This window comes from Sinohyriopsis cumingii, chromosome 7 (assembly GCF_028554795.1).
Source record: "Sinohyriopsis cumingii isolate HCF-2022 chromosome 7, ASM2855479v2, whole genome shotgun sequence".
NCBI classification, from domain to species: domain Eukaryota; kingdom Metazoa; phylum Mollusca; class Bivalvia; order Unionida; family Unionidae; genus Sinohyriopsis; species Sinohyriopsis cumingii.
In genome coordinates, this window is record NC_142967.1 from 106,790,842 (window position 1) to 106,818,526 (window position 27,685).

General features: G+C 34.9%; 1 protein-coding gene across 1 annotated transcript; it reads right to left on the reverse strand.

Annotated features, from left to right (window-relative positions):
* On the reverse strand, window positions 1–27,488 carry LOC149795895 (uncharacterized). The gene is made up of 9 exons (XM_089965813.1): window positions 27,342–27,488; window positions 17,973–18,638; window positions 16,857–17,444; window positions 13,807–13,998; window positions 12,065–13,192; window positions 10,486–10,584; window positions 8,106–8,408; window positions 6,973–7,171; window positions 1–5,365 (listed from the first exon to the last, which is right to left on the reverse strand). Exons 2-9 carry the CDS (start codon window positions 18,394–18,396, stop codon window positions 5,233–5,235), a joined length of 3,066 nt encoding a protein of 1,021 aa, XP_089821939.1. The 5' UTR covers window positions 18,397–18,638; window positions 27,342–27,488; the 3' UTR covers window positions 1–5,232.
* Window positions 27,489–27,685: the final 197 nt, after the last annotated feature.

The window sequence follows — 27,685 nt, forward strand, 5'->3', positions numbered from 1 at the left end:
TTCAATTTTCCAAAATACAAATTTATTTAAGCAAAATGTATAATCAAATAAAGTGAAATAATTCCAAATAACTTATTGTGTATAAATTTCTAGAATATTATCCTAAATTGTACTGTTAATTTCTCACTAATCCAGAAACTGTCCAAAGGTATTCCGAATGAAGGTTCTAATGTGTTTGTGTGCTACCGTGCTAGCACCACTGAAGAATCACAGTTCTAAATCTAAATGATTTTGCTTCAATATAATCCCATGTACGTTGAGCATTAGTGAAGTTCTTGAATGTTTCACATAATCCGATAGAATTATTTAAATATTTAAGTCCTTGAATAAATTCACATAATTCAAAAGGTATTGACTGTTTAAATTAAAGATTTTCCACTCTGCTAAATCCAACAAATAAACAAATTACTATTTCTTCTCAACAACTTATATCAAATTGGCATAGATTGAAGAATAGCCTACGTGGAGCACATAGTCTCATTATATAGTCTTAATATACGCACCAGATCAACATAATGTGATCCACTAAAACAATTCTGGAACAACTGAATCGTATGATTTTAAAAAAAAAAACTCAGTCATATTCTGACCTCATACTATTGAACCAATTAATAGCCAAGGCGTGCATGATAGCTGTACAGATCGAACGCGTTCCTAGTTTCATGTGATATTTTATGTGGCCGCCATTCGAATTAAATTGTTGTGTATTTGACCTAAATAGTTGTTGACTTGACCTTATTACGCCTCTGTTGTCTTAAATAAGTAATACAAAAGAGTGAGAAACATCAAGCTTTGTAAAATTCAACAATAAATTTATTTCCTTAATTTCTATAGAACATAAATTGAAAAAGTTAAAAAAAGAACTTACGGTATTGCGAGTTAAATCCAAATTAATCCTATAATTACAGACACAAGTCCTAAAATTATTGATCAACTTTAGTGGAAATCCAAATTAAATCCAACGCTGGAAGTGTTGATGTGCCTGTGGTGGCCAGTATAATGCTGATGTGCCACAGACTTTTGATGTATCGGAATAATACAATCCAAGAATATATCATTATTTGAAGTTTCAGTATAAATTCAAACACTGTTTCAATGAATGTTATTTTGAAGAGGACTTTATATTTCCAGATAAGAATCACTTGAATTAAATAATTTGAATAAATGAAATTCCAGCTCATATGAATTTCCGGACACAATAATATTACACTATAATTCCAGCGAATGATACTAAATTAAATAAATGAATAAATCCTCTCAAAAACTCTTACAAGAGCAGTAATCCTTTTACATAGAAAGATAATATGCTGTAAAGAAAATGCAATACTGTGGTTTTGAATGAATACCTGGTATTTCTAACTACTCATTGCAGTAAACAAATCAAACGTATGAACGAAACAGCAGACGCGCTTGATACATGACACATCGTAGAGTACAAAAACATTCATGTGATTTTAACACTAAAAATGAAATGAACTATTTGACCCTTACAAAAACTGTTATTATAAAAATAATGCACATAATTTAGATATAAATAACATCTCTCTTCATAAAGAAAAAGAAAAATGTATGCCATCAAGAATTTTTAGCATATTAGTCAAACAGGCATATAATTAATATTTCATAGGAATATGAATGATATAATATGTATACAGAATAATGAAATATAGTACTTTTATATACACAAAATTACGTCTCCCAATCAAGTTTTCCTTTCCCTTGTGCCTAACATCAATATTATATGAATTGTCTCATCAAACTCCAGCTTAACAATGATGATTCTTGTTTTTCATTGTGCTAATGAAGGTAAGGGGGTTTTGTTTACTGAAGATTAACATGACCCAATTATTAATATTTTACCATTCAGGAGCATTAATGATGTAATTAAGTCACTTATTTCTTTTCTAACTTTACAAGGACCATAATGTTTAATCTGAGTCGGATATTGAACTTATTCGCTAACAGAAAATAACAACAAAGGGACAGTCCCAAACCTTTCCTGTAATCCCGCAAACGCAAAGGGTGAACACCCATACTAAAGCTATTACTATAATCCTGCTTTTTACATTCCTCAAAGGAATAGCTTCTGGAAATCTTGTTGAAGCACACATAACAAAAAGTATTCGTTGCCTAACTTGGTCTTAGGTAAAGGGCCGACACAATCTACCATTATTCTACTAAATGGTTGGTCAAACAGAGGGGTAGGTTGCAGATGAGCCTTAAGTGTCATCTGACTTGGTTTTTCTACCATTTGACAAACATGACAAGATCTACAATATTTACAATCATTACCTTTAATTGTCAGCAAATACAAATGTCTTAGATCTTGTGATAAGTTTTACTGACTCCTGAATGACCCGACAACGGAGTTTCGTGGTTTACACTAAGGATTGTCTGTCGATATAACATATGAACAATATAGTTTACTGACAACTCATTTCCAGCGGGTACCTGAGATAACCTCCATTTACTCATAAAGACCACATTGTTCACAAATATCAAGTTTATTATCATGTGGCTTCAGTTTCGCTCATAGCCAACTGACATAAACAGGATATCTCAGGATCATGTTCCTGTCAGACAATTAGTGATTGTCTTAATTCACCCTGATTAGAATTAAGACAATAAGTAGCCATAAGAATGTCGCTGTGATCAATAACTCTTGATTGATCCAAGATAGGATCAAAAGTAACCTCAATAGAAAGAATGATCATAAGACAGCTACAAGAATGATATCCTGATCAATATCACTCTCAAAAGCTTTCTTTGCCATAGCTCTAGTAACTGCACAAACTGGATATAAACCAGGGATTTCAATTTCAATAGTATCAGCTTTATGTTCCCTTAAAGGCTTGTCAGTTACAAGTGGATTAACCACTACCTTATCTCCAGCTAGGTCATTTCCTAGTAACAAAATGAACACCCTCAATGAGTCATGACCGTGACCTTGTGCTTATAGGAAGTAGAGCATTTGGAACAGCTCTGTCTTTATTATGTTGCCTAAATTTCAACCCAAAGCAAATTAGAAATAACTTGCCGGTTCTTCTTACAATAATTCAAGTTTGATTATTTACAACTGTACTAGTGTGAGACTTGGAAGTACTCGTATGAGAATGAAAAGGTAAAAACCTGTGAAAGGAAGATTTATTTACAAAAAATGAAACCTTGTGAGTCAAATAATAGTCATCAGCTGTACCAGCTGCCTTCTCTAAAGCTTCAATCAATACGAGTTTCTTAAGGTTATCATGTTTGCCAACCTTCTTGGCTGTACACTATCTATTCAACAATCGTTCTTTTCCCCATGCAAATGCAAATTCAAGAGGAATCTGAGTAGTTTCTTTTCTACAATGTATAAAAGCATTGATGACTGGCCTCAGGCACCAACTCATATGCCTTCAAAATATTTCCTTTTACCACATCATAATCACCACTTTATTCTGATGATAGCGATGTGTAGACTTTATAAGCTTTGACAATAAACACACTTTGCAGAAATACATTTCAATGTTCTCTCGGCCATTTCGAATTTTCAGCTACCTTTACCCTAAAAGTGGGTACCAATAGAATATGTTTGGCAGCATCAAAACCTGAACATGTGTGTATATGAGAAGAGTGTGCTTTATTTGTTCTATTTATTTTAATTTAAATTACATTTCCCTCTCTTCCTTCGGCATTGGCATAGTTTATTTCTGCATTTGTATCTCTCTCTCTCTCTCTCTCTCTCTCTCTCTCTTTTACATTTGGGTTACCGCTTGCTGAAGCTGAAGCTTTCTTAACTCATCTTCAAGCTTGTTTTGTAACAGCAAATCCCTTAATTTCCTGTACAAACCAGACGGAAACGTCTTAATCAAACCTGAAAACACTTTTGTCAAGAATGTTCTTTTTCACCAAGAATCTATCAAAATATCATGATATCTGCATTCGCTTCAGAAATATAATTATGATTGGGAAGCTTAATTAACTCTTCCTTTTTTAAGATTCTGACCCCTACCGGGTAGAATCTGCAATAAGGTTCCCAGTTTTAGATGTCATGGTGAAAGCTTGCTGGTTTCGCTATAAATTTCCCGAATATGTGAAATTAAAACACTAGAGAATAACAAAATTTTAATCTAAAAAACAACTGTAATCCTCTGGAATATTAATATCTCGGTATATTAAATCTCTGCAATATTAAAATCTCAAAAAATATTTAAAAGCAATTCAAATCTCTGAAGAATTATCATGAAATTAAATCGAAAACGAGCACCCCAATTTCTTTGTGATGACTCAAGGGTATTCAACTATGTAACAAGAAAGGGCAAAACAAACAGGTGGAAAATATAACTTTATTTCCCTAAAACACAAAGTGAAAGAAATTAGAAATAACTTACAGTATGATGAATGAATTCCTGTAATCCTAAATGTTTTATCTATTCCATTAGTTCAAAGTAATCCAAATAATTCCCAAAGGCATTAATAATGATGTCAATACTGTACAGATGTGCCATCAATACAAACGAATAACTATGTTATAAATCCAAATGTCTTTCAATGAATTAATGGTAATCCCAATATAGTTATAAATCCAAATGTCCTTGGATGTTTTTTGATTATTTCGATACAGCTATTATAAATCCAAATAGTCTTTAAATGAATGTCACAGCATTATAATTCCAGCGAATTATATTAAATTGAAATGAATGAATCAATCAATCCTCTCAGTAACTCTTGCAAGACCAGTAAAACTATTTACAATAAATTATTTATCGTACTAATTAAAGATCGTTGTATATAGAAAGGGAATATGCTGTAGAGAAAATGCAATACTGGTGCTTTGAACGAATCAACTGGTATTTCGAAATACCCATTCCTGTAACAAATCACCTCTTTCAGTTCTAAGCCAGTCAGGAAATCGGTCCGTATGACCTTTTCTCAAAATTAACGTCCTCATTTGATCACGTGATGCTTCCTTGGACTGTTACAGTACATTTCAACCTTGAAATATATGAATTAAACATCGTTCTCACTTGACTTATCTTACTGTACCAACACATACATACATACATACATACATACATACATACATACATACATACATACATGCATACATGTATACCACTAATGAAACTAACACATTACAACTCGTCGCTCATACATAACGGCAAAAGAGTGCTTACTAGTGCAGGTGATACAGAGACCGTTCATTTAATACTTGTCGTCACCATAGCCTTCTCCCCAGCAGTTGTGAATGCTTTAGGTGAAAAGGAGTCTTTTGCGGAGAGTGGACTTTATGACTGGCATTTGCTTGAAAGTTACGCCATCAATTACAACTTCCAATTTACTCACTTCATCGTTTACTTTTGTCAGTATTTTCAAGAGGCTCATCCTGCAAATGGAAGAGCATAGTATCGGTTTAGTTATAAACTTCGTATTCTCTGAAAGTACAAAAACTAAGTTATACTAGTCAACTAGATAATGCCGAGAATTTAATTTCCTAACTTGCTGAAGTCGTTATAGAGGAAGACACGTTTTGCAAAACTGGTTCAGTTTTTGGAAAACAGGTGACCTATACATTGAGCACAAAAATGTACAGAAGCGAGCATGGAAGTCTTGAGTATATTCTAGAAGTAGAGTTATGGCAGACTTCCTTCGAATAAATGCACTGCAGTCCGTATTAATATCGTAATCTCCAGTTTGACAGAGAGCAGAATACATACAAAAACCAATGATGTGAATTACTTCTGAGTGCGAATTATAGAACGGTACTCTGTCCACACCATGCTCCTAATTTCATGTCAAAAACTGGCACAGGAACGTGAAGCATATTGTCACTATTTAGCTGATAACAAACTACAAGATCACCTGAGCAAAATATGGTATATTGCAATGGTATCGTCTATAAGTCAAGTTAAGTATAAATATTTACTGTCTTACATTGGATCAATATTTATCTGGAGACACATCAGCAAACGGTATTGTGTGTGGTGGGTGGTGGTGGGTGTTTAGATTTTTAATTTAGCTTTAAAAAAATTTCAGTCATATCACAATGATGTCTGCAGTGCGACAATTTACATTGACGTCTAGCACTGGGGCATCATGCCGCAGACATGTAGCATCATGTCCTTACCAGTCACATTATCCTGACACCAGGCCAACTAGTCCTAACACTAACCTCTTAATGCTGAGCGCCTAGCAAGGCAGTTCCTACTACCATTTTTATAAGTCTTTGGTAACTCTGCCAGGGTTTAAACCCGCGACCTCCCGCATCCGAGGCGGCCGCTCTAACCACTAGGCCACCGGACTGGTCTCAATGCCATTTGAATTATACTTGTTCCACGTGGGTTTTTTCGTAAGCCAGGACATATATGACTTATGAATGAACGTGGCCTTCAAGACATCTCAAGCTTCCAACAATCCAACATGTTGGCGAAACATGTGTCCGTTGAAAAAAAAACGAAGAATCACAAAAGCCATATCGAAAGCAATGACAACGCGAAACTCGCCAACAATTTCAACGCAGTCTGACACTGTGTTTCCATTACAAGTGCGAAATATTTCCTATATATACTAACAAGAAATATATATCCTCTCAATATTTACATTTTGCTAACGCATAGGCCCCTGGTTATGTTGGTGTTATGTATGTGTGTGTGTGTGTGTGTGTGTGTGGTGTGATCTACTTGTATTAATTTGATTTAGTAATATGAAATGATTGATAAACATGTGTTTACTTGCAAACACTTTGCCACAGAGAGAGAGAGAGAGAGAGAGAGAGAGAGAGATGCTTATAATACTGCACCATGCTTGATATGAGTTATAATTCTTTTAAATTTTATCTACAGTAAAGGGCATCAAGGGAGATTATTTGCACTGAAATAATTCAAGTCTAAATGAATACATTCTTATCTTCTTCTTCTTCTTCTTCTTCTTCTTATTATTATTATTATTATTATTATTATTATTTGTATAAAAAAATGATTTGAGTCACATTACCTTTCATGATATTTCTCCAGTATCTCCACTAATTTGTCTATATACCAGGTTCCTTTAATTGTATGTCGGAAGGATACATAGCCGGGTACCGTTGAGTAACCCAAGAGGAAATCTGCTTCGTCGGGAATTAATTGTTTGCTTTTATTATCAGTCACCGCATCTTCCTCTGTCAAAGACACCTCTACTTCTATCTCGGTACCTAGAAGATTAATGTAAATTGTGTTGTTTCGTTTGGTTCTTGAATTATAACCAAGAATGTCTCATAGAATTATGATTTATAGGATTTATAACCAAGACTGTCTCACAGTATCATGATTTATAGGAATTATAACCAAGAATATCTCATAGTATCATGATTTATAGGAATTATAACCAAGAATGTCTCACAGTATCATGATTTATAGGAATTATAACCAAGAATGTCTCATAGTATCATGATTTATAGGAATTATGACCAAGAATGTCTCATAGTATCATGATTTATAGGAATTATAACCAAGAATGTCTAATAGTATCATGATTTATAGGAATTATGACCAAGAATGTCTCACAGTATCATGATTTATAGGAATTCAGATACATATCCATATTTTACGAATTTCAGTACAAACATCCTATTCAAATAAACCGCTCGATGGACTAGTGGTTAAAGCGGCCGCCCGGATGCGGGAGTTCGCGGGTTCGAATCCCGGCCGGGTCATACCAGAGACTTATAAAAATGGTTCGAACAGCTACCTCGCTAGGCGCTCAGCATTAAGAGATTAGTGTTAGGACTAGTCGGCCTGGTGTCAGGATAATGTGACTGGATGGGATGGGATGCTACATGTCTGCGGCTCGATGCCTCAGTGCTAGACATCACTAAAAACTGCCACATTGCAGACATCGTAGCGATATGAATGAAAATTTTGTAAACACACACACGCACACACACACACACACCTATTCAAGTATTTAGGTACAGTAGCACATATGAAATGATACATAAAATGTAGCAAGTGCAAACAAATACTTGATGCCAAATATATATGTATTTATATAATTAGAAGAAAAATCCTAAACTAATTAACTCGTCAAACTACTGAAAAGTAATTCAAGCCCGAATATGTTGTTTCCACTCTCTACCATGTACTAACCCTCCTGTTTGTGACATCCTTGACACGCCTGTATGAAAAATAGTTTGGGTTTGCCTCCTAGACTAGGGCACGTGTTTGGTTGTACCATCGAGGTTAGCTGTCTGATTTCGACTGATTTGTTATTACTTCCGTACACTTGGCCTTCGGCTCCATGAGAAAGAATGCAACAGACAAAACAGTCGTACTCTGTGTGATTTCTGTTTATTGCTATATCTGCAAGCTCACGAGTCATTTCATGGTCCGTTAAATTTTCTTTCGTGGTAACCATGAAGTCCAGTTTTGTAAAGATAGCTTCCAGGCTTTCTAACATAAGAATAAAAATGGACAATAAGTAAATTTGGCATATATAATACATGCATATAGGTATGCGAGTGTATTATTGACTGGTATGCAATTGGTTTTAAACACTTTGTCCTGTACTCCAGGAGAAAGAATCCAAGAAGTAAAACAGTTGCACACGGTGATTTTTGCGTGTGGAAATATCCAAGAGTTATATTGTCATTCAAAAGACCATTAAATTTTCTTTAAATTTTATAAAAAGAGTTATATTGTGAAAGTATCTTCCAGTTTTTGTAAAGAAAGAGGACAATTATCCATCCATCCATCCATCCATCTATCCATCCATACATACCAAGTTTCGTTACACCGATATATGCCTTTTTTACCGATAAAATTAGCTTATGTACCGGAAAAAATGAGGCTGCCGGTATTCATGTACCGACAAACTGTGAAACGTGTTTTAAGTCTTGAAAGTTAACTGTATCAACATCTCTCTCTCTCTCTCTCTCTCTCTCTCTCTCTCTCTATATATATATATATATATATATATATATATATATATATATATATATATATATATGACTTTTCCAAACATTTTAAATATTTATTCACATAAATGTTTCCAAACATTTTAAATATTTATTCACATAAATGTGTTTGGATATAGCAGCAGGACTGATATATTTAATTCGTTGCTAGGTTAAATTAATATAATTCTCGTACACGATTTAATGGTTCTCTTGTGTTCAAGTGCAAGTGTTCATTAACGGTTTAGCGAGTGAGAATTCTTGTAAAGTTGATTGTATAAAATAAGTATGCGTTAAGTACACATTTTTTGATCGGTCACATGATTTTGGCATGGTAATTACCGTTATTTTCCATTTGATTATTTATGAGTTGCTGGAGTTGCCTACCTTCTACACGATGCTGTGCTGAGTGACTCGCCACATTTTTGTGCTTATTTACTATAATGAAAAGCTGCACTTGGAACTGCGGACACTTTTCCTTATTCTTGGAGTTGGATACTCAGTACTAACATTTACTGAACATATTATACGTTTGTGCAGAATTTTAGAAAGCCCTCATCTCTAATATTCTTCTTTTATTCTTTCTTTCTACCTTTTAAATGTTATATACAATCACAACATATCGTTCCTTGCTGTTCTTTCATGATTCCAGCGCAAGCATGTGGCTCCTTTACTTTGTTTAATGTAACTACTTCTTAACATCGATAGAATCTATGTCTTGATCGTAATTTGAACTAAGTAACATTCTGCGTAAAAATGTATATGCGTAAAATTGCCTACGCTCAACTCAGTGTAATTTCATGTAATGCTAGGTACATTCTGTATCGATCAACGTGGATTTAGCAAACTCTCTCTCTCTCTCTCTCTCTCATTAACTGAGAGAGAGAAAACATGTAAAACAGACTGGATTCTGATGAAAATGAATACTACTTAGAAGAATAAAAATTAAAGTAGTGAAAATGAACTATTTTCTCGTTTGTGCTCATTTACTGGGTTAAGTGGCAGTAATTTACTATTAAGACCGTAACCATTTCGTCCATGTCCAAATTATATTGTGATATATCAATAGTATAGCTTTGCTATAATATATACTGGTGTGAATTATTATTACAAAAAAAATCGGTATGTGTGTTTTATAATTAATTATAACACGATGGAAATGTGTTACTAATGTTGGTCACTTCGAGTTCTTATATATACAGTTGTTACTGCTTTTTGTGGTTTTTGTTCATATTATTATTATTATTATTGTTTTTGTTATTAAAGAAAAAATGAATTAAAGAAAAAATGAATTATCCTAGATGTAATCAATGGTAAACATTTTTACATTAGGAAAATAGACGGCGCTTTTGCTCTTCTTGGTCAATACAAACAAAGCGCGATATCTTCAATTTTCAAACAAATTGGGCGTCAGGTAACGCTTTGTAAATTCAACGCTTTCTTTTTTGTTCATTGTTTGATATTATTATATGTACATGTTTAATAATTAATCATGATATGATGCTAAGGTAGCACTATTATTTATCAATCTGAGTTTTAAAGCTTTTTAAGACTTATTTGTAAGCATCGTCTACCTGTATCTCTTTCTGTGCCGTGTCTGGTGCTTAGATTAATTCCTTCTGCATCACTGAGGCGATTGTCGAACACACGGTTGTTGATGATCAGGCAAATGCCTGCAATAAACGAGCTTTATAAACACAAAAGTAAAACCGGTCAACATTAAAGAATGAAAATAGATTCAACCTTATATCTTGATGTGACGAAACGAAATTTTGCGGGCTCATCACTACACACATTTTAGATGTTCAACAAAAATGCTATACGCTGCTATTTTGTTTCGCAGGTGCATTCGCCGCGCGAATTATGCGAAATAAATAGCAAGTCGATAGACTTAGTTTCAAGGTAGAACTATCCAATTTTCTCATTTATTTGTTGTTGTTGTTATAGGGTTTAACGCCATTTTTCAGCACACGATAGGCCATACATAGCGGTCTGTATTAATGGCGGAGGAAGAACCCGGGAAAACCCCGGAAAGAACACCGACCCACGAGAAGCTACTGGCAAGCTTTCTCACATACCCACATTAGCCGAATCCGAGACTCAAACCCACGCAGACAGAGGTAAGATGGCAGTGATCCGTAACGGAGAGCGCTTTAGACCACTCGGCCACTCGGGGCCCCTATTTTTCGCATTAATATTTTCGTATTAAAGTGAAAGCGAAATAGCATGAATTAATGATGATATTAATAGTCATCTTTCATAAGTATCATTGAAAATGACGTAGTATTTTATACAATTAATGCTTTTTAAAAAAGAAATGGAATGAATTGCAACGGAAACAGTTGTTTTCAGTGTACTAGTCCTCTTAGATCAACACTTTGTCAAGTTCCAAAATGAATCCGTTAAAACAAGCATTGTGTATAGATTATTTTAACTTACAGCTAAAATAAAAGATAATGATTAATGTTGCTACTGTTAAATAGGGTCATAGAATCGATTGTGCATGTATTGATGGAATAAAGCAACACAAATCACCAGTATCTGAAACTGTGTTTGGATTAAAATGTCAAAATAATAACAGTGTTCGATGACATTTTATAATGGAAAGAGCGAATTTTACAAAATTTACTTCCTCGTATAGTTAAGTAAGTATGTAGCTCAAAAAGATTTGCAAGACGTTTTGATTTCAAACCCTTATCTAAAGTTTGACTGATGCGCGTATTTTAAAATCCAGAAGTACAAAAATAATGCGAATTAAAAGTTAAGCACGGAATATATATTTCAGGATATTTTTGTATATGTAACTGATAAACAAATTTCCCATACAAGTGTTTCATATTTATAATTTCGCGATCTAATAAATGCATGGTCTTCTCTTTTTTAACATATAAAAATAAAAAGATGTTTGGAATTGATTTTCCTGCTTCTTATTTATGTCATCTACGTAAACTGTGTCTTTCTGCATAGTAATTTCCTCTGGTATCATATGCTTTTTTGCACATTTGCGTGAAAAATATTGTTTCTTCTGATTCTTTTTATCTGACTTTATTTTCACAGCAATAAACGTCAACAAGTCATCAACATAATAACTACAGAGTAAAAACTTATAGACTTCTCTAATGTCTGGAAAAATATTTATGTTAACTATCTCACCCCGTGGTCTGGCATCCATTTTGTAACGGGGAAACTCTTCAGTTTCCGAAAATCCAGTTTCCTGAATAGGAATACGCGGTTCCGGATTAGTTTGATTAGGTTGTGTCATCAACTGTTGCTGAATCCTCGCTGATAAATGTTTGTTATCAACGGGGACTGAGAGAAATTGGGCTTGTATGGCACTTTCATGAGGCTCTCTTTCACGGCCAGTGCCAAATCTGTCCAGACCATGTGTACGATAGTGTTGAAGGCTCGCTGATAAAGGTCTGCTTCTAGAAGTAACCAACACAGACTGACCACACTCGTATCCATCTCTAGGTGTCTTGTCGACGCTCGCCTGATAGACAGTCGTTCCCAGTATAACCTGGTCATAACGATGCGTTCTGATATCACGCTCGCATGTCTTAAAACTTGGCTCAGTGTTGTTCTCACGAGGTGGTGCTGACAAAGGGATGCTATCAGAAGACAACTTAATCGGTGGGACTTGTCCAGACTTCTTAAATATTCTGTTCTGTCCTGTTTTTCGATGACACAGCGCCCTCTCTTTTAAATGTTTGTTTTTAGAAGGCGCTGAGGGAAATGGGACCTGTCTGGTCGTATTTCGAAGTGTACTTCCCTTGCCTTCCTGAAAATGTGTCCGTTGAAATGTACCGTGGTGAGGTTTTTCATTGAGTGGCGTCCTGGTTTCTCGATGATTCGTGGATGGTAAAGGTTTGCTATTAAAAGAATCCATCCGAGATAGGATGTATCTGGGCCGAACCTGAAGTTGACTTTCCTGACCAGTCTGACAGATTGCTCTTTCTGAACAATCCGGATCAAGCGGTTGATAATGTAGAATTCTACTCGTTTCCTGGTGTCTCGATAATAAAGGTCTGGAAGCAGTACGGATATCTGGAGATGTCTCTTGTTCAGTTTTTTTTCGAGAAAGTCTTTTGCGGTCAGTCCGGGGACCTATAGATTTTAAGCTGTCCTGCCTAGCCTCATCATTAATTGATGTGGTCGTCGCTTGCGGGGCGCTCTTGGATAATTGTCTGCAGCTCGAACTGATTAAAGGAGGCAGAATTCGGTTGGAGGTAACCCAAGAAGTATCCCTTGTCCCTTCCAATCTTGTCCGGCTGCTTGAGGTTTCTAAAAAGGTTAGAAATAAAGACGATTCGTCATTATGTAAATCATGTAATCCGTTTAAATGAAAACAAAGTCAAGAGAAAACGAAATAATGAAAAGAGTTTAGATTTACAACTTCTCTATAGGCATACCAAAGGAATGAAGACTTTCTTGAACGCTGTTTTGTCAGATTTTGTTCATTTGTAATAGGAAAATCGTGGAGTTGGATAACATGTTCTGTAGCTATTACTCGAAAAATTATTGACAGATGTTAAGAAAGAAGTGTCTAATGGATGTAACATTTGTTATATGGGATCGATTCTAATTAAACTGAATCATTATGGGCAGAACATGTGTTTTGAATTCAGTTTTTGTGTCAAGCTAGACAGAACTTAACAACGGTTTCATGTTGGTGTATTTGACATCTGCAATTTAAATCAAGATTGCTTTCGAGGTCAAATACTATTATTTAAATAATACGGAGCTAGTATATACATTGACAAATATTAAATTAAGAACAATTAGCCAAAATAATAAATAACACATGTACATGTTTCTTTTTTAATTTCCTCAATGCATAATTTTCTGATATTTTTAAAACCATGAAGCGAGACAGCAATAGTAAAAAAATTAAATACCTCTTTTGGATGGAAAACTAGATTCCGTCTCCAGGTCCTCACAAGCTCCTTTAATAGCTAACAGAATGTCTGTGCTTGTGTCCACAAAATGGATATCAGTGATGATGTGTGAGGGATTCTGTTCATTGTATTCTACGATGGATTGGACGTATACCCCTGCATGTATGTTAAAATCCGTTGACTCAGTATTATCTGAAAAAGAATAAGCCATTGATAGAACTATCATAGTTGAAAATTACAAGACCAGTCAGACTAAAGTGCAAGGCATTCACTGATGTCTACCAGGATTTTCCAGATGAATGGTATATATACCCTTAGGTTTTGTCTCCTTGCCAGACCAGCCTGTGAAACAGTTCATGTAAGTCATTTTTGAATGATATATTGATTGTTTCGGGGTACACAAAAATTAATATCATACCACGCCATTTAGCAAGACTGTGAAATTCTATTAGATTATAATGTAATACAGATATTCAGTATACCTTTGTAAAATATTTCACAATATACTCCACAGTCATAAAAGGAAGAAACAATGTTGCGGCAACTAATTTAAAATCTTTTAAAAATAAAGCCTACACTTTTGGTTTTCATATATAAAAAAATGGGTACAAACGCCTAATGTATATTATATTATCAGTAATACCACAGACGACCGGAAAAGATATTTTATATTTTGTAAACAACTCAAACAATTAATTAGGACAATTAGAAGTAAAAAAGGGCAAAAAATATTTATTTATATCTTCTTTGTCTAAAGCACTACAGAAAAATGATTTCCGTGCTTAAAATATATTTGACAAAAATACGTATTTAAATTAAGCACATGCCATTGAATTAACGATGATAAGAACACTAGGTAAATTATAATCTTTATTATTTTAGCGCACATGCAATTTCTCATCGATTCATGAAGTTAAAAATTAGCATGCCATTGTGTTGATTGGTCCTTAGTATTAGTTCAGATTACCTGGCTTGTGAAACTATGGTGCACCTTAAATCTCTGGAAACTGTATTTCTATGCCTACGGTTGATGCCATGTAAGAAACCCGCGGTGTCAAAACCCAGTTCAGGGTAAAACAGAGCAATGAATCCTGTCCTTGGGAACGGTCACATACATACAAACACCAGTCATGACTGCAACAAGTGATTGGAGGAACAGATACAGACAGACAGAGATCGCACAGATGGTCTTTTGCTGAAAGCGACCAAGAATTGCTAACCAATTATAGCAGCCAAGCACATCCCGTCGGGGTTTTATTTATCCATAAAAGATATAACCTAATAGTTTACTGCAAAACCAGTGTATGTAGAATAAAGAGGCAAAGATGCAAAACCTGTCATTTTTACAAATAAAGATGGAAAACATTTTAGCTCAACAATCATATGTTACATATGTGAGTAAACAATAATCGAAAATAAAGTTATTAATTGAAAACAAGGTTATTAATGCCGAAGGCAATGTGTTCTTTTCGTATAATCACCTGAGAATCAAAGGGGTATTAAGGTCATGTTAAATGTTTGCTTCTTTTCTCAGCTTCATTGACTCGGTTATTTCTGCTGTCATTTTGTCCTGAATAGAATAACACGATTCAAGCAGTTTCCATTGTCCCCACCCCTTATTTTTATTTTCTCTGATATATATATATATGATTACAGAGTTGTACATTTCGTATAACCACTTATACCGATACTTCAAAATGTTAACCGCCAAATGCAAGTTTGGTTATGATGGTTGGTTCCATTTTACATCATCAAGATTGCCACAGTTATGAAACATAGATATGGACCATGGCGGGACAGTGGTTATTGTTTTGTTGTTGTTGTTGTTCTAGGGTTTAACGCCATTTTTCAGCACAAGATAGGCCATATATGGCGGCCAGTATAACTGGTGGAGGAAGAACCCTGGAAAACCCAGGAAAGAACCACCGACCCACGAGAAGCTACTGGCAGGCTTTCCCACGTACCCACGCTAGCCGAGCCTTGGACTCGAACATACGCAGACAGAGGTGAGATGGCAGTGATCCGGAACGGTGAGCGCTTTAGACCACTAGGGGTTACTGTGTATGACTCGCGACCGGGGGAGTACTCGTTCGAATCATACCATAGGATCAGCTCTCTGTGTGCATCTGTGTAAGGCATTTTACACCAATTACCTTGGTTCTACATAACATTCGTTTGATGATGTGCCGTAACACATAAAAACAAACCAAATTATACATAAATAATGTTCTGGTTCCTTAGTTAACATCTCCCGACCGCGGGATAATGTCTGGTGTGATGGTTTAGGAGGAGAAGCAGATAACAATAAAGGTTTTGGATCATGGATGCAGCCCTCGGACTGGCAGCCATTTTGTATTAAAGTTCTAATTTGTATACGCCATATGGAATCTTCCTTTGTAATCTAAACTCAATTCATACTGGTTATGTGTCATCACATTGGTTATAATGTTTAACGATAAGAAGTAAATGAGAACGAATGTTTTAAATCATGAGTACAGCCCTGGAGATGATAAGAAGAAGGAAACGGATGGCGGCAAAAGTTTTAAATATGCGGATATTGGTGATTGCTTGTATCAGAAGTTAAATCTTGGGCGAAACAAATCGCATCACCATCACGTGGTCTTAGTCAGGGATAGCATGGTTCAACACCCTTTCTTAATAACCAAAGATTTAATCATCTCGGCTAATGGCACTCGCATTTAGCTGTGCCAAAGCAACGAGTATACATTGTTAACGTGACCGCAAATAATACACAGAGTCTGTACATTTCATACCTGTGTTTAACAAACTTCTGCTACCATGGCAAAAATGCTTGAACAAGGTTTTATACAGTAAAAATGTGCCCCGTACAAAGCCTACCCATTTATATCCCAAACTGGAAAGAGACGGAGTTGCGTAAACCCCGCGTAAGGCACACTTTCCTATAATAACCCATATTTATCCCGGCTCTGGATGGCTCTATGGGCCATTTTGGTTGCATAAAAACGTTGCTAATCATAAATAACTTTATATAGCTTTGCTGGACATATAATATTTATGCAATTACTTACCTACACCGATTGCTGGTGTGGCTACTTTACAGAACCCACGGGCTTCAGCAACGCGGAGAATGTTCAAAATGGTCTTGTTTAGTTCCAGGAAGTATTCGCCCTTTTCGGAATAAGGTCTTCGGCTTGGTACCACACAATGGATAATGCCTTTATACGGCAAATTGCCTGCCGACGTGAACAAAGTCTCACATTCCTTTAGCTGTCCATGTTCATTTACATGATTTCTGAACTCTTCAATCACACCCTCTCCAGCTCTTACCGAGGAAATAGATTCTGTTCCTTCGGTGTATTTAAGGTCACTCCTAATTGCATTCACAATAGCGTCAACGCCTTCCTCGTCTACCACAGAGCCTCGAGAAACATGTATTGTGATTCTGTCACATTTGAAACGGTAAACTACGCTCATACCTGGATTTACCTCCCATTTCCATTTTTCGCATGATGTCTTAATAGCAGATAGAACGTGTTTATCTGTTCCCACAAAGAAAACGTCAGTGACATCTGTTGATAAATTTTGTCTTTCATAGTCTGTGATTGTTTTGATAAATATGTCTGCACACATACTGATATCGGCTTGAACTATATCATCTGAAAAAGATTTTAATTTTGAAAATAAAAATCAAGGCTTAATGTAAATTACATTTCATTCTATTGAAAGGTTGACAATATCATGATCTTGAAGTTTTTATTAGAAGTATATTCTATGTACCAACACTGGATCTGATTTTAAATAATGAAAATGGTGCAGCTTCATATCTATCTATCTATCTATCTCTCTCTCTCTGACTATCAATCTGTCTATTAATCTATCTATCTATCTATCTATCTGTCTGTCTGTCTGTCTATCTATCTATCTGTCTATATAATTATCAATATATCTGTCTATTTATCTATCAATCTATCTATCTATCTATCTATCTATCTATCTATCTATATATATATATATATATATATATATATATATATATATATATATATATATATATATATATATATATATATCTGTGTGTGTGTGTGTGTGTCTTTGGAATGTATTAAAAGAAGGAAAGGTCGTTCTGACAAATAAGAGATATGTTAATGTGCACTTTCTTCTGTCCCGTTTACTGATGTACTGACCTGCACGAATAACTACTTCTGAGATCTTTTCTCTTCCGGCTGCGTTGAGATTATTTAAGATGGTCTCGTAAAGCGTTTCAGCATACTTGTCTTTCAGGCGATATGGATCGTATTTTGGGTACATAGAATATATGATGCCTTTGTGTGGTAATGTTCCAGTCGAAGTATCCAAGTTTTTATTCACTCTTAATTTTCCATGTCTTTTCAACGATTTTTTTCTATGTCTTTTCGCATATTTGCTAGACACTTGATTCCTTTTTATCTGTGCTTTACGGGATAAGGTGGTGGTTTCATTAAAATCCAACTTTTTGTTCTTTCTGGCCTCGCGCACGATGACAAAAGCATCTGTGACACTACGGAGTGACCCCTTAACGACATGAATTTGAATACGCTGAAATTTAGTGTGGTAGAGTAAATCACCCATTGATCCGTGATTAGCATGAACTGAATATTTCTATCTTGCTTTCTTGTATCAAAATCGTCATATACTAGACAGGCTTGATTCCGATTGCATAATTAAGATTCTTCTTAAAATGTTGTCCCGTGTGCTGGACTCTTGACTCCCACATAATACCATGTCAGATGGAACATTAATATGCATCCCTTCAAAATACTCCCTAGGTCATCAGTATCGTGAAGGATGTCGTCTCTGGTTCAGGAACTTCACTGAAAAATAGACAAAGTGTCTTGGTAATGGCCTTCGGTAAATTAGTTTGTAGGGAAAAGACAAGAGCTGCAAAACGTATTGCGGCTTTTTCGCACATTGTCTTAATGATGTTTTCTGAAGAAAAAAAGTTCTTGACTTACACAATGAATTTTAAAAAAGATTAGAATTAGAAAATATTTTTTTCTGATTTTTTTGTTACTCCTGTGCTGAATAACTTTGAAAGCGAGGTAACTAATATAAAAATAAATAATACATTAGAGATAAAGGGTCTAATTGCATTATGTGTGTGTCCTTGTGTTTGTTTTTCTGTGTTGCTCTTGTTTGGAATTGTCCTTGTTATGTGGCTCTAAACACACATCAATGAGACTGAAATCGAAACACCTTAAAACGTACCCCTAAGCTGAGATCTCAGATTCAAAAGCGGTAACCTGAAATAACTTTGTCAGTCAACAGCTGTTGATGATGATGGTAATGCATGTGAAAAAAAAAAACAAGTAAGGGTACTAGGAAATTACTCATTTTAAAGGAAAAGCAAGAAATTATCTCCATTAAAACAATCAATCAATTTGTCATTTTCTTTTTTACATTGGATTGCCGTTGGCTCTATTTGGTTACTATGTTGAGTAATGACATTACATCTGCGTTATGCCATTACAAAATTTAAATATATGAACTTCCTATTCGTGTAGCAGTATTCCACATTCAAAATTTTCTCTTATCTTCAAGTAATCCTAATATTTCTCATTTTTCATTTTATATCTACTTGCACTTAAAGTATTTTATTTTGCATACAATGGCTCTCTCTCTCTCTCTCTCTCTCTGTCTCTCTCTGTCTCTCTCTCTCTCCAATACTACCTACCAGTATCATGTACCTTGCGCACGCTCCCTGCAAAATGATTTAGGAACATATTTTATGTTTATAAGATATATCACACGCTCTAGAATTCTAATGTAATTCGATAAAATTATTTTTCACTTCTCTCTAATAGACTCTTCACTTCCTAGTTAGTCGCGGTGACTCAGTTGTTGGCGTGTCGTACTGATCATCTTCGAATGGGCCTGGTTTCAAATCGTACCGTCGGACCAGCCTGAGTCAGCGACGGTGGTGTGTCCTTGGGCAAGGCACTTTACCCAGATTCACTCGGGAGTAGTAACGTGTTGCTCTTAAGAGAGGTAACCCTGTTAGGAGTTAGTGAAAACGGGAAAAGACTAGTTTTGTAGCTTATTCACTATCGGCAAGGTAACTATATACCACGCATTATCACACGATATCGACATTCCTAGGTGTAGGATGTACTATTTAATGTTGACAAGGCCTTCAGAATAGCAAAGTGTTTTATGTCGCTCACCTGAGACAAGATTGCAAGCTGATACGTTGGTAAGTCTTTAGCGAAAAGTAAAGGCAACATTATTGATATCGAGGACTACTATGGTAATTAATTTGAAGCATGTAATCTCTTTGGCGATAATAACTGCAATCACCCACTCCATATCCAACTCTTTACATGAAAGTTTTGGAAGAGAGCTTTAAATATATTTGAAAATTCAGTTAACCTTATGCATACATTTCAGTAGGTAATACTAAACGTTTTCTGTTTATAAGAAGAATCAATTAAACGTGCATCACTGAGAATTTATGAGTGAAAATGTTTTTAAGAAATTAAAGTTTTTTTTAAAAAGGAAAATCATATGTTAGTGATCGATAACACCATAAAGTCTGATACGTATACAGTATAACCTTCATTCAACGACAATTTCTGTACCTCACTAAATTGGGCGATACATCGAGACTTACGTCATAACAAGGTATGACGACTAGTACGAGGGTTGTTGTCATTTACAAAAATATAGGCTTTTGTTTCTTATATATGCTGTGTAAGTCAGCATTATTCATTTTAATGAAGTAAACGAAATCAAGAAGTACATACCAAAGACGAACCATACAAGTCTTTCAATTTGATTTTTTTTAACAAAAAACAACTCATCACGATAGAGGTATGCAAAGAAACGAATGCCGCTCGGATATGTTGTAATAAATTTGAAGTATGCGCTCCGTTTTAAGGAATTCTTCGATTTTTGTGATTACTTGTTTTATTATGGGTTGTTTTATTATGGGAACTCGGTCCCGTGGAAATATTCCTCAGCCCGAAATAATTAGCCAATTGCTAGCAGCAAACGTCGCGGAGTGAAGTGTTAGTGAGTTTCCATGATACCATGGTTTACTTTTGGTAGATCCAGGTTTGAGCCGCATGAGTGTCCCTGTCGTTCAATAGTCTCTGTTAAAATCTAGTTGTGTTCATTGGTAGTGCGACTCCAGGTGCAGTATTTAATATTGGAAACTGGTAAATAACACAATGGAATAAACGAGAAGGGACTCTTCCGTCGTCGGCAGGCACCATTTATGTTGTTATGGTGGCAAATGTGATGCAGAGTTACAGGCGAAGTGTGGCTTAAAACCATGATTTGACTGGCCTTAGGTGGCGTAATAAAAATAGTTCCCTGTATTATGGGGGAGTTGTACAGTTTTACGTTGTTAAATGCTGACGGTACGGAAAGTTAATGAAGAAAAACTATGCAGATGTGCGGTTGATAAATAATTGGGAAGTTGTGAGATCTGTGGTCTTGTATTAACTAGAGTAAAACTAAGAGCATACTGAGACCAAAAAAATGGCAATATTGAAATAAAAAATGTAAAGCAGACATTAAAGATTGCTCTGAAACATCAAGAGTAAGTGATATATCCATAACATATTGAGAAAGAACATTAGGACACCTGCCTTGCTAATGTGTAGTTTTGAATCTGCATCTTCTGCATAATTCATGCTCTAGCACGAGTCTTTAAACAGAGGAGACCTGTAAATTACAGAAATAATGCTAAGTATATTTGGTCTAGGTTTGATAGTGCCGAGGTAATCTATTCCAGCTGCAATACATAAATGGTTGAAACAGCTACCTAGGTTCCTTACAGATAGGCAAAATCGCACTTCATGATAAAATACAGAGGGAAAGCTTGACTAAAGATGTGAATGAAACCATTTTTCACCAGAATTTCTGAGTGATAAATTTATATGGCGAAATACGTATGTGATTTTAGCAATGTTTCCAAAATATATTAGACAATGTTTATATACATGAGTTGGAGGACACATTGACAGTCAAATACTTACAGGATCATCATTCCCCCTCATCTGCACAAAAGGATGTTACAAATTCGAATAAAAAGACGCATGTGCACGGAAACCTACTCATTACCACATACAAAACAACAGGAATTCTATTCATAAATGGAAGGTATACACTTGATAGTATTACTAAACCCTGACACCTGTATAATAGACATACATGAAGGCACTAATGCCTGGGTCACACATCTGTTTGTATGGATACGTGATTGCAGGAAATCAACGCAAATATACTAACGCGAACATAATCAAACGAGTTAGAGAGTTATAATTCATTCCAGGCGCCTATAATGTGAGTCGCTTTGCAAAAGAACATTGAACCATACTTGCTACAGTGGTATATGTAAGTACCCTGAAATGTTTAATGTTACTAAACAATCAAAGAACAATTAGAGTAGCTTTGATATATTTATCGTTTTCTTATTATATTATCAATGTGGGCAATGTAACAGAACAGAACAGAATACGCAGCTTATTTGGCTTTAAAATGCAATAGCAATTTATGGCTGCAGACGTGAGGATGCAAACATGTGAAATTAATAAAGAATAAGGATAGGTATCATAGTTACGTTGTGTATTAGTTATAATATTGATTTAATATGGTAAATATGTTTTATATTATATATAAATGTTGGTCTCTATCACCTGTTGACAGGTTTTGCACTTTTTATCACGACGGGGACCAAATATGTCAGTATGGCTTTGGCTTATGGGTATCGTTAGCTTTGCCCTGGCTAGGATGCCTTCGATGTTGTTGTTGTTTTTTTTTTTTGGGGGGGGGGTTTGGGGGGGGCCTACGATAGGCTAGTACTTGACTCCTCTAAAGTCTAGAGGTTTAACTTCAGTGTGTTGTCATATGATTCTACAATAGGCCAGTGTTTCTGGATGATTCGGCCTACTTTTGAATTGTCTGGATGATAGTTCATGATAAATGGTACCCATTCAACCTTTTCATTTTCTCTGTTATGGCGGTTAATTTGTAAGACGTGACATGTAAGAAAACAAACATTGTATCTGGCAGCAGTGGTTCATTTGCATTGCTTTTTATGAGATAATATGTCGTGTCCTGAGGATAAGATTGTAATATGTAGATATATGGTGAAATAATTCAAATATTGTAATAAACTTTCAGTGAGATGTCCGTTACCTGAAATTATAGGTCTACCCGGGTTTAATGGTTTGTGACTTTTAGGTAGAAGATAAAATCTTCCCGCTGTTTCAAATTGCCTTTAGCCTGCTGGTCTATGTGTATGGTTTGGTACACTTATTCGGTAATGTTTATAGTGCAGTGTACATTTACCCACTTAGTAATTACATTAGAGAGTATACTATATTTGGCTGCCAAAGATCCGTGAACACAGACAAAGGTAAAATTGATGTTTTGCGCTATTCAGAGTCTTCTCGTACAGAAACGAATCTACATGTATTTAGAATCAATTAGGTTGATATAAAGTATAGGTGGTCGGAGGTATCCTGATACCGTTTTACCGTGGTATTTTTTCCTTGTGGAACGTAACACATTGTTTGTTTTCACCGTACTTCGGTAGTTTCCGTCAGTAGGGAATCGACGGAAATTCCCGAGCAATCATGTTACGAATTTAATGATATTAACAGCATACTTAAAGTTATTATTATTCTTTATACAAAACAGTTGTATGTGTCACAAATTAATTTTGAATATTGCAAATATAATTATAGTTTCAATCCTTTAATCCCATGTTTGACACGTGTCACGTATGTCAACGTGATGGACAAACGAAACGTTTTGAAGGATATTCGGGCCAAATCAATCTTTTCGAAATATTTCGGATTTTAAAAGAAAGTGTCATATGTATGTATATACACATCAAATGCTGTGTATGAACACCCAAGTGATTAACTACATACTTCGAAAGTACATTAGGTTTAAGGCAAGTTTTGTGTTTTGAACCCTATCATGTTTTTCCTTTATATTAATGATTTGATTTCACAGGTACAGCTCGAATGCAATAGAGGTGTATTTATCTCAGAAGATATTGATGATATTTTACAATACTTTATGCTAATTGCGCTGATACAGTAATGTTCCATTAGAACCAAATAAATGTTATCGGACGTTTCTGTGATAAAACTAGTATAATGGCCAAACTCGATAAAACTAAAATTATTGTTTTCAAAATTGGGGAATATCCTAAGCAAAATAGAGGTTAGGTTTTTCAAAGAAAAACGTAGTGAGTGTGTGCCTTACTTTAAGTATATGGGTCTATTTTTAACCCCAAAGTTGGTTTGGACAAAAGCTCAGTAGATACTAGCGGCAACCGAAAGCAACTACAAAGACTTTGATTTTTCATAAAAGATTTGGATATTTTAAAGTAATGGATAATTTTAACATTTTTAATTCTGTTATAAAACCAATTGCTTGTTAGGGGACAGAAATTTGGAGATATCAATATAATATATATATTGAAACTGTGAAACACAAATTTTGCAAACAGTATTTAGGTGTCCCTAAATCCACCAATAATGCACTGGTGATAAGGGAGTGCAGAAGATACACACTTTGTACCTTGTATTTTTACTGGTGATAGGGGAGTACAGAAGATACACACTTTGTACCTTGTATTTTTCGATGTAAATATTCTTTTACGGTTGTAAGAAAGCCTTCAGCTCGCTACCCACACCAATGTTATTCAATGTTGAAAAGATTAAATGAAACCAACATTCTCAACTGAGCTACTAAAGTTTAAAACATGATATTTCCCTTCGGTTTTGGGTATGTCTGGCTAAGTCAAAATGCTGGAGGCGAAAAACAATTTTGCTCGCAAAATTTGCAAAGAATCAAGGATTCGGCATTCCAGAACTGGCAAAGTGATATTGAAAATTCACATAAATGTGTGTATTATAGTATGTATAAAACTGAATTAGAACATGAAAAATACCTATAATGTGGATTATCCTTTCATTTAGGAAGTTACTTGCTACATTTAGGTGCTCAGATCATGCGCTGAAAACAAACTGGTAGGCATTATTCGATTGAGAAAAATAATAGGTAATCTTAATTATGCCGGGAAAATAATGCTTATTCGGTAGAAGATGAATTCCATTTCATTTGTGTTTGTAGCGCTGATGACCATTTAAGACAGAATTACTTGAATACAGTTTTATCATTGTCTGTCTGTAGAAAAATGTGTATCTCTCATGAGTCATAGTAATATACTAATTATGTAATATACTACTTATAAGAAAGCATTCCACAAAATCAATTTGGCTTTTCGTCTTAGACAATATTTAATAAATATACTACTTATAAGAAAGCATTCCACAAAATCAATTTGGCTTTTCGTCTTAGACAATATTTAATAAATATATTACTAATAAGAAAGCATTCCACAAAATCAATTTGGCTTTTCGTCTTAGACAATATTTAATAAATATATTACTAATAAGAAAGCATTAAACAAGATCGATTTGGCTTTTCGTCTTAGACAATATTTGATAAATATATTACTTATAAGAAAGAATTTCACTAAATCATTTGGCTTTTCGTCTTAGACAATATTTGATAAATATATTACTTATAAGAAAGCATTCCTCTAAATCAATTTGGCTATTCGTTTCAGACAATATTTGATAACTCATACGAATGGTGAGTATATGCTTTGTGGCAATAACAGCTTTATACCATTATGTACTAATTATTTATAGGAGATTATGTATGCATACTGTATGCATACTGTAGATATACTCATGTTGAACACCACATGTTATTTCTATACACCATGGCGCAGACTATATTTACTTGATAAGATAGTTCCCGAATGACGTCATCAGCCGCCAAATTTGTGGTCAGATGGCACATTGGCAGTTGACTTTAAATGGTGTTTGGAAGTTGAAATAAATTCATCGAATCTCTCGATTCTTTTACGAAAATTACATACATAAACATAACGCAAATCAAACTTCCTGTTAGTATCTATATTTGTGATTTATAAGATGGCTTTCCTTCAGTGTGTCTTATTAAAAATGATAAATTATGGTGATCGCATACAGGAGAAGCAGCCAGGTAAAATGGGCAGAATATCGTCTGCAAGTGACCTTATCTGGAAGCATCTATTATATTTGTAATATGGGCCGGTATCCTACATTACTAAGTATCTTACCCAATTGCTGCCACCGCACTCAAATTTTCTCCGTCTATTATACCAATACTTTATATATCAAGTAAATGTAGGCTTTCAGTGTCAACGGATTCCATTTTTTATCACCAAGCCATCTACATACAGTACGTTGTCTTTCACGGAGTCATCCCACTTTGGTTGAAGTTTGAAGATTACAACTGTAACTCCCCCCCCCCAAAAAAAATAAAAAAAATAAAGGGAGTTAAATTCTATTTATAGCGGTCGGATATAGAACCCGATTCGTCTGCCTCATATTCGGGTACCTATACCTCTAGACTACTAGACTATACCTCTAGACTACTAGACTATACGATCCAGACCAGCTAGGCTGTTTAGTAAGTGGCCTCATATCCTAGACCGCTACACAATTTATACAACTTTATATATAAGGATTCTATGTCCCTCTAAAGCAATTACACCATATATTAGATTAATTAGACTGCGATGATTGCAATTCCGGATTCAGTAAATTACAAACAACAGTAAAATCATCATTCTGTGTATGTATTATTCCCATTAGCCGTTTATCAGACCTATTAAATACATACGAGTTAGGTCATTACATGAATTGCATTTTAAAACGTAATTAGTTCATATCAAATCATGAAATCAAAGTTTATTTTGCTTTTATTATTAATAAACAACTACAAAATAATTTCTGCATAAAACAGCTATATATATATACGGTGTGTCGCGTAAATACGACATCAGGCACTTGACACTCAAATTTTCTGTCACAAGGTTCATTCACAGCTTTGTTAAACGCCAATTCTAGACAGATTTGTTCACCGGAAACAATGTTGTGTAATGGGAAAATTAGGGGAATTAATAAGTCAAGAGACATAACAACCGTTACCGAACAGGTCTTATAAATGAGTATACTGTAATTTGGGTAACGATGCGTTCAACAGTTCGTATTGCTAAAAGATTGATTTGCGGTTAAATTTTTAATTCATTGTTACCATACTCTAACGTACAACAGTTATCAGGAATTGAATAAATTTTTAATCTAGTCGTATTTATCGTACAGGAAATTGTAATGCAACATTAGCTTTGTGCAATTTTAAAGGACCTTTTGAACACGGAAGTACTCAGGGTACGTAATCGTAAATGCTTTGGATTACTCGTCTGTTTTGTTTCCTTACACAGCAACCCCCTCACACGTAATGGCTACAGTGGCCATTTGTTGGTGAATAAATTGTCATAATCATTCACATAAGCTATCAGTAAATGTCAACGCAGGATTCGTCCATTTTATTTTATCACGACATAGGCAATTCAGGGTATATACTATTGAGCGTATTAAAATATAAGTGTTCGATATAATTGACGTTTCATAAATAATTTTAGGAACTATGCTCACCTTTCCCGTTTCCACAAGTAAGTGTATTTCAATTTTCATCTGAGTTTTGTTCGATTCTTGGCTCCCGGGCTGGCAGAAGAGGTTAAATCAGTTTTTATCCTCGGAGGAATACAAATATCTCCTTCAAAGTATTCCAAGAATTGTTAAGTTACGTCACAGCTATATTTAGACCTTACCATTACTAAGAAATATCAATACCAACTTAGATATTACAAATTGACACTGTCTTAAAGAATCTATGAAGTATACCTTTGTAAATGTATACCTTTGACACCTGTACGCAGAGCTGAAGAGTGCTAGTTATAAATAAATAAATAAATAAATAAATATATATATATATATAT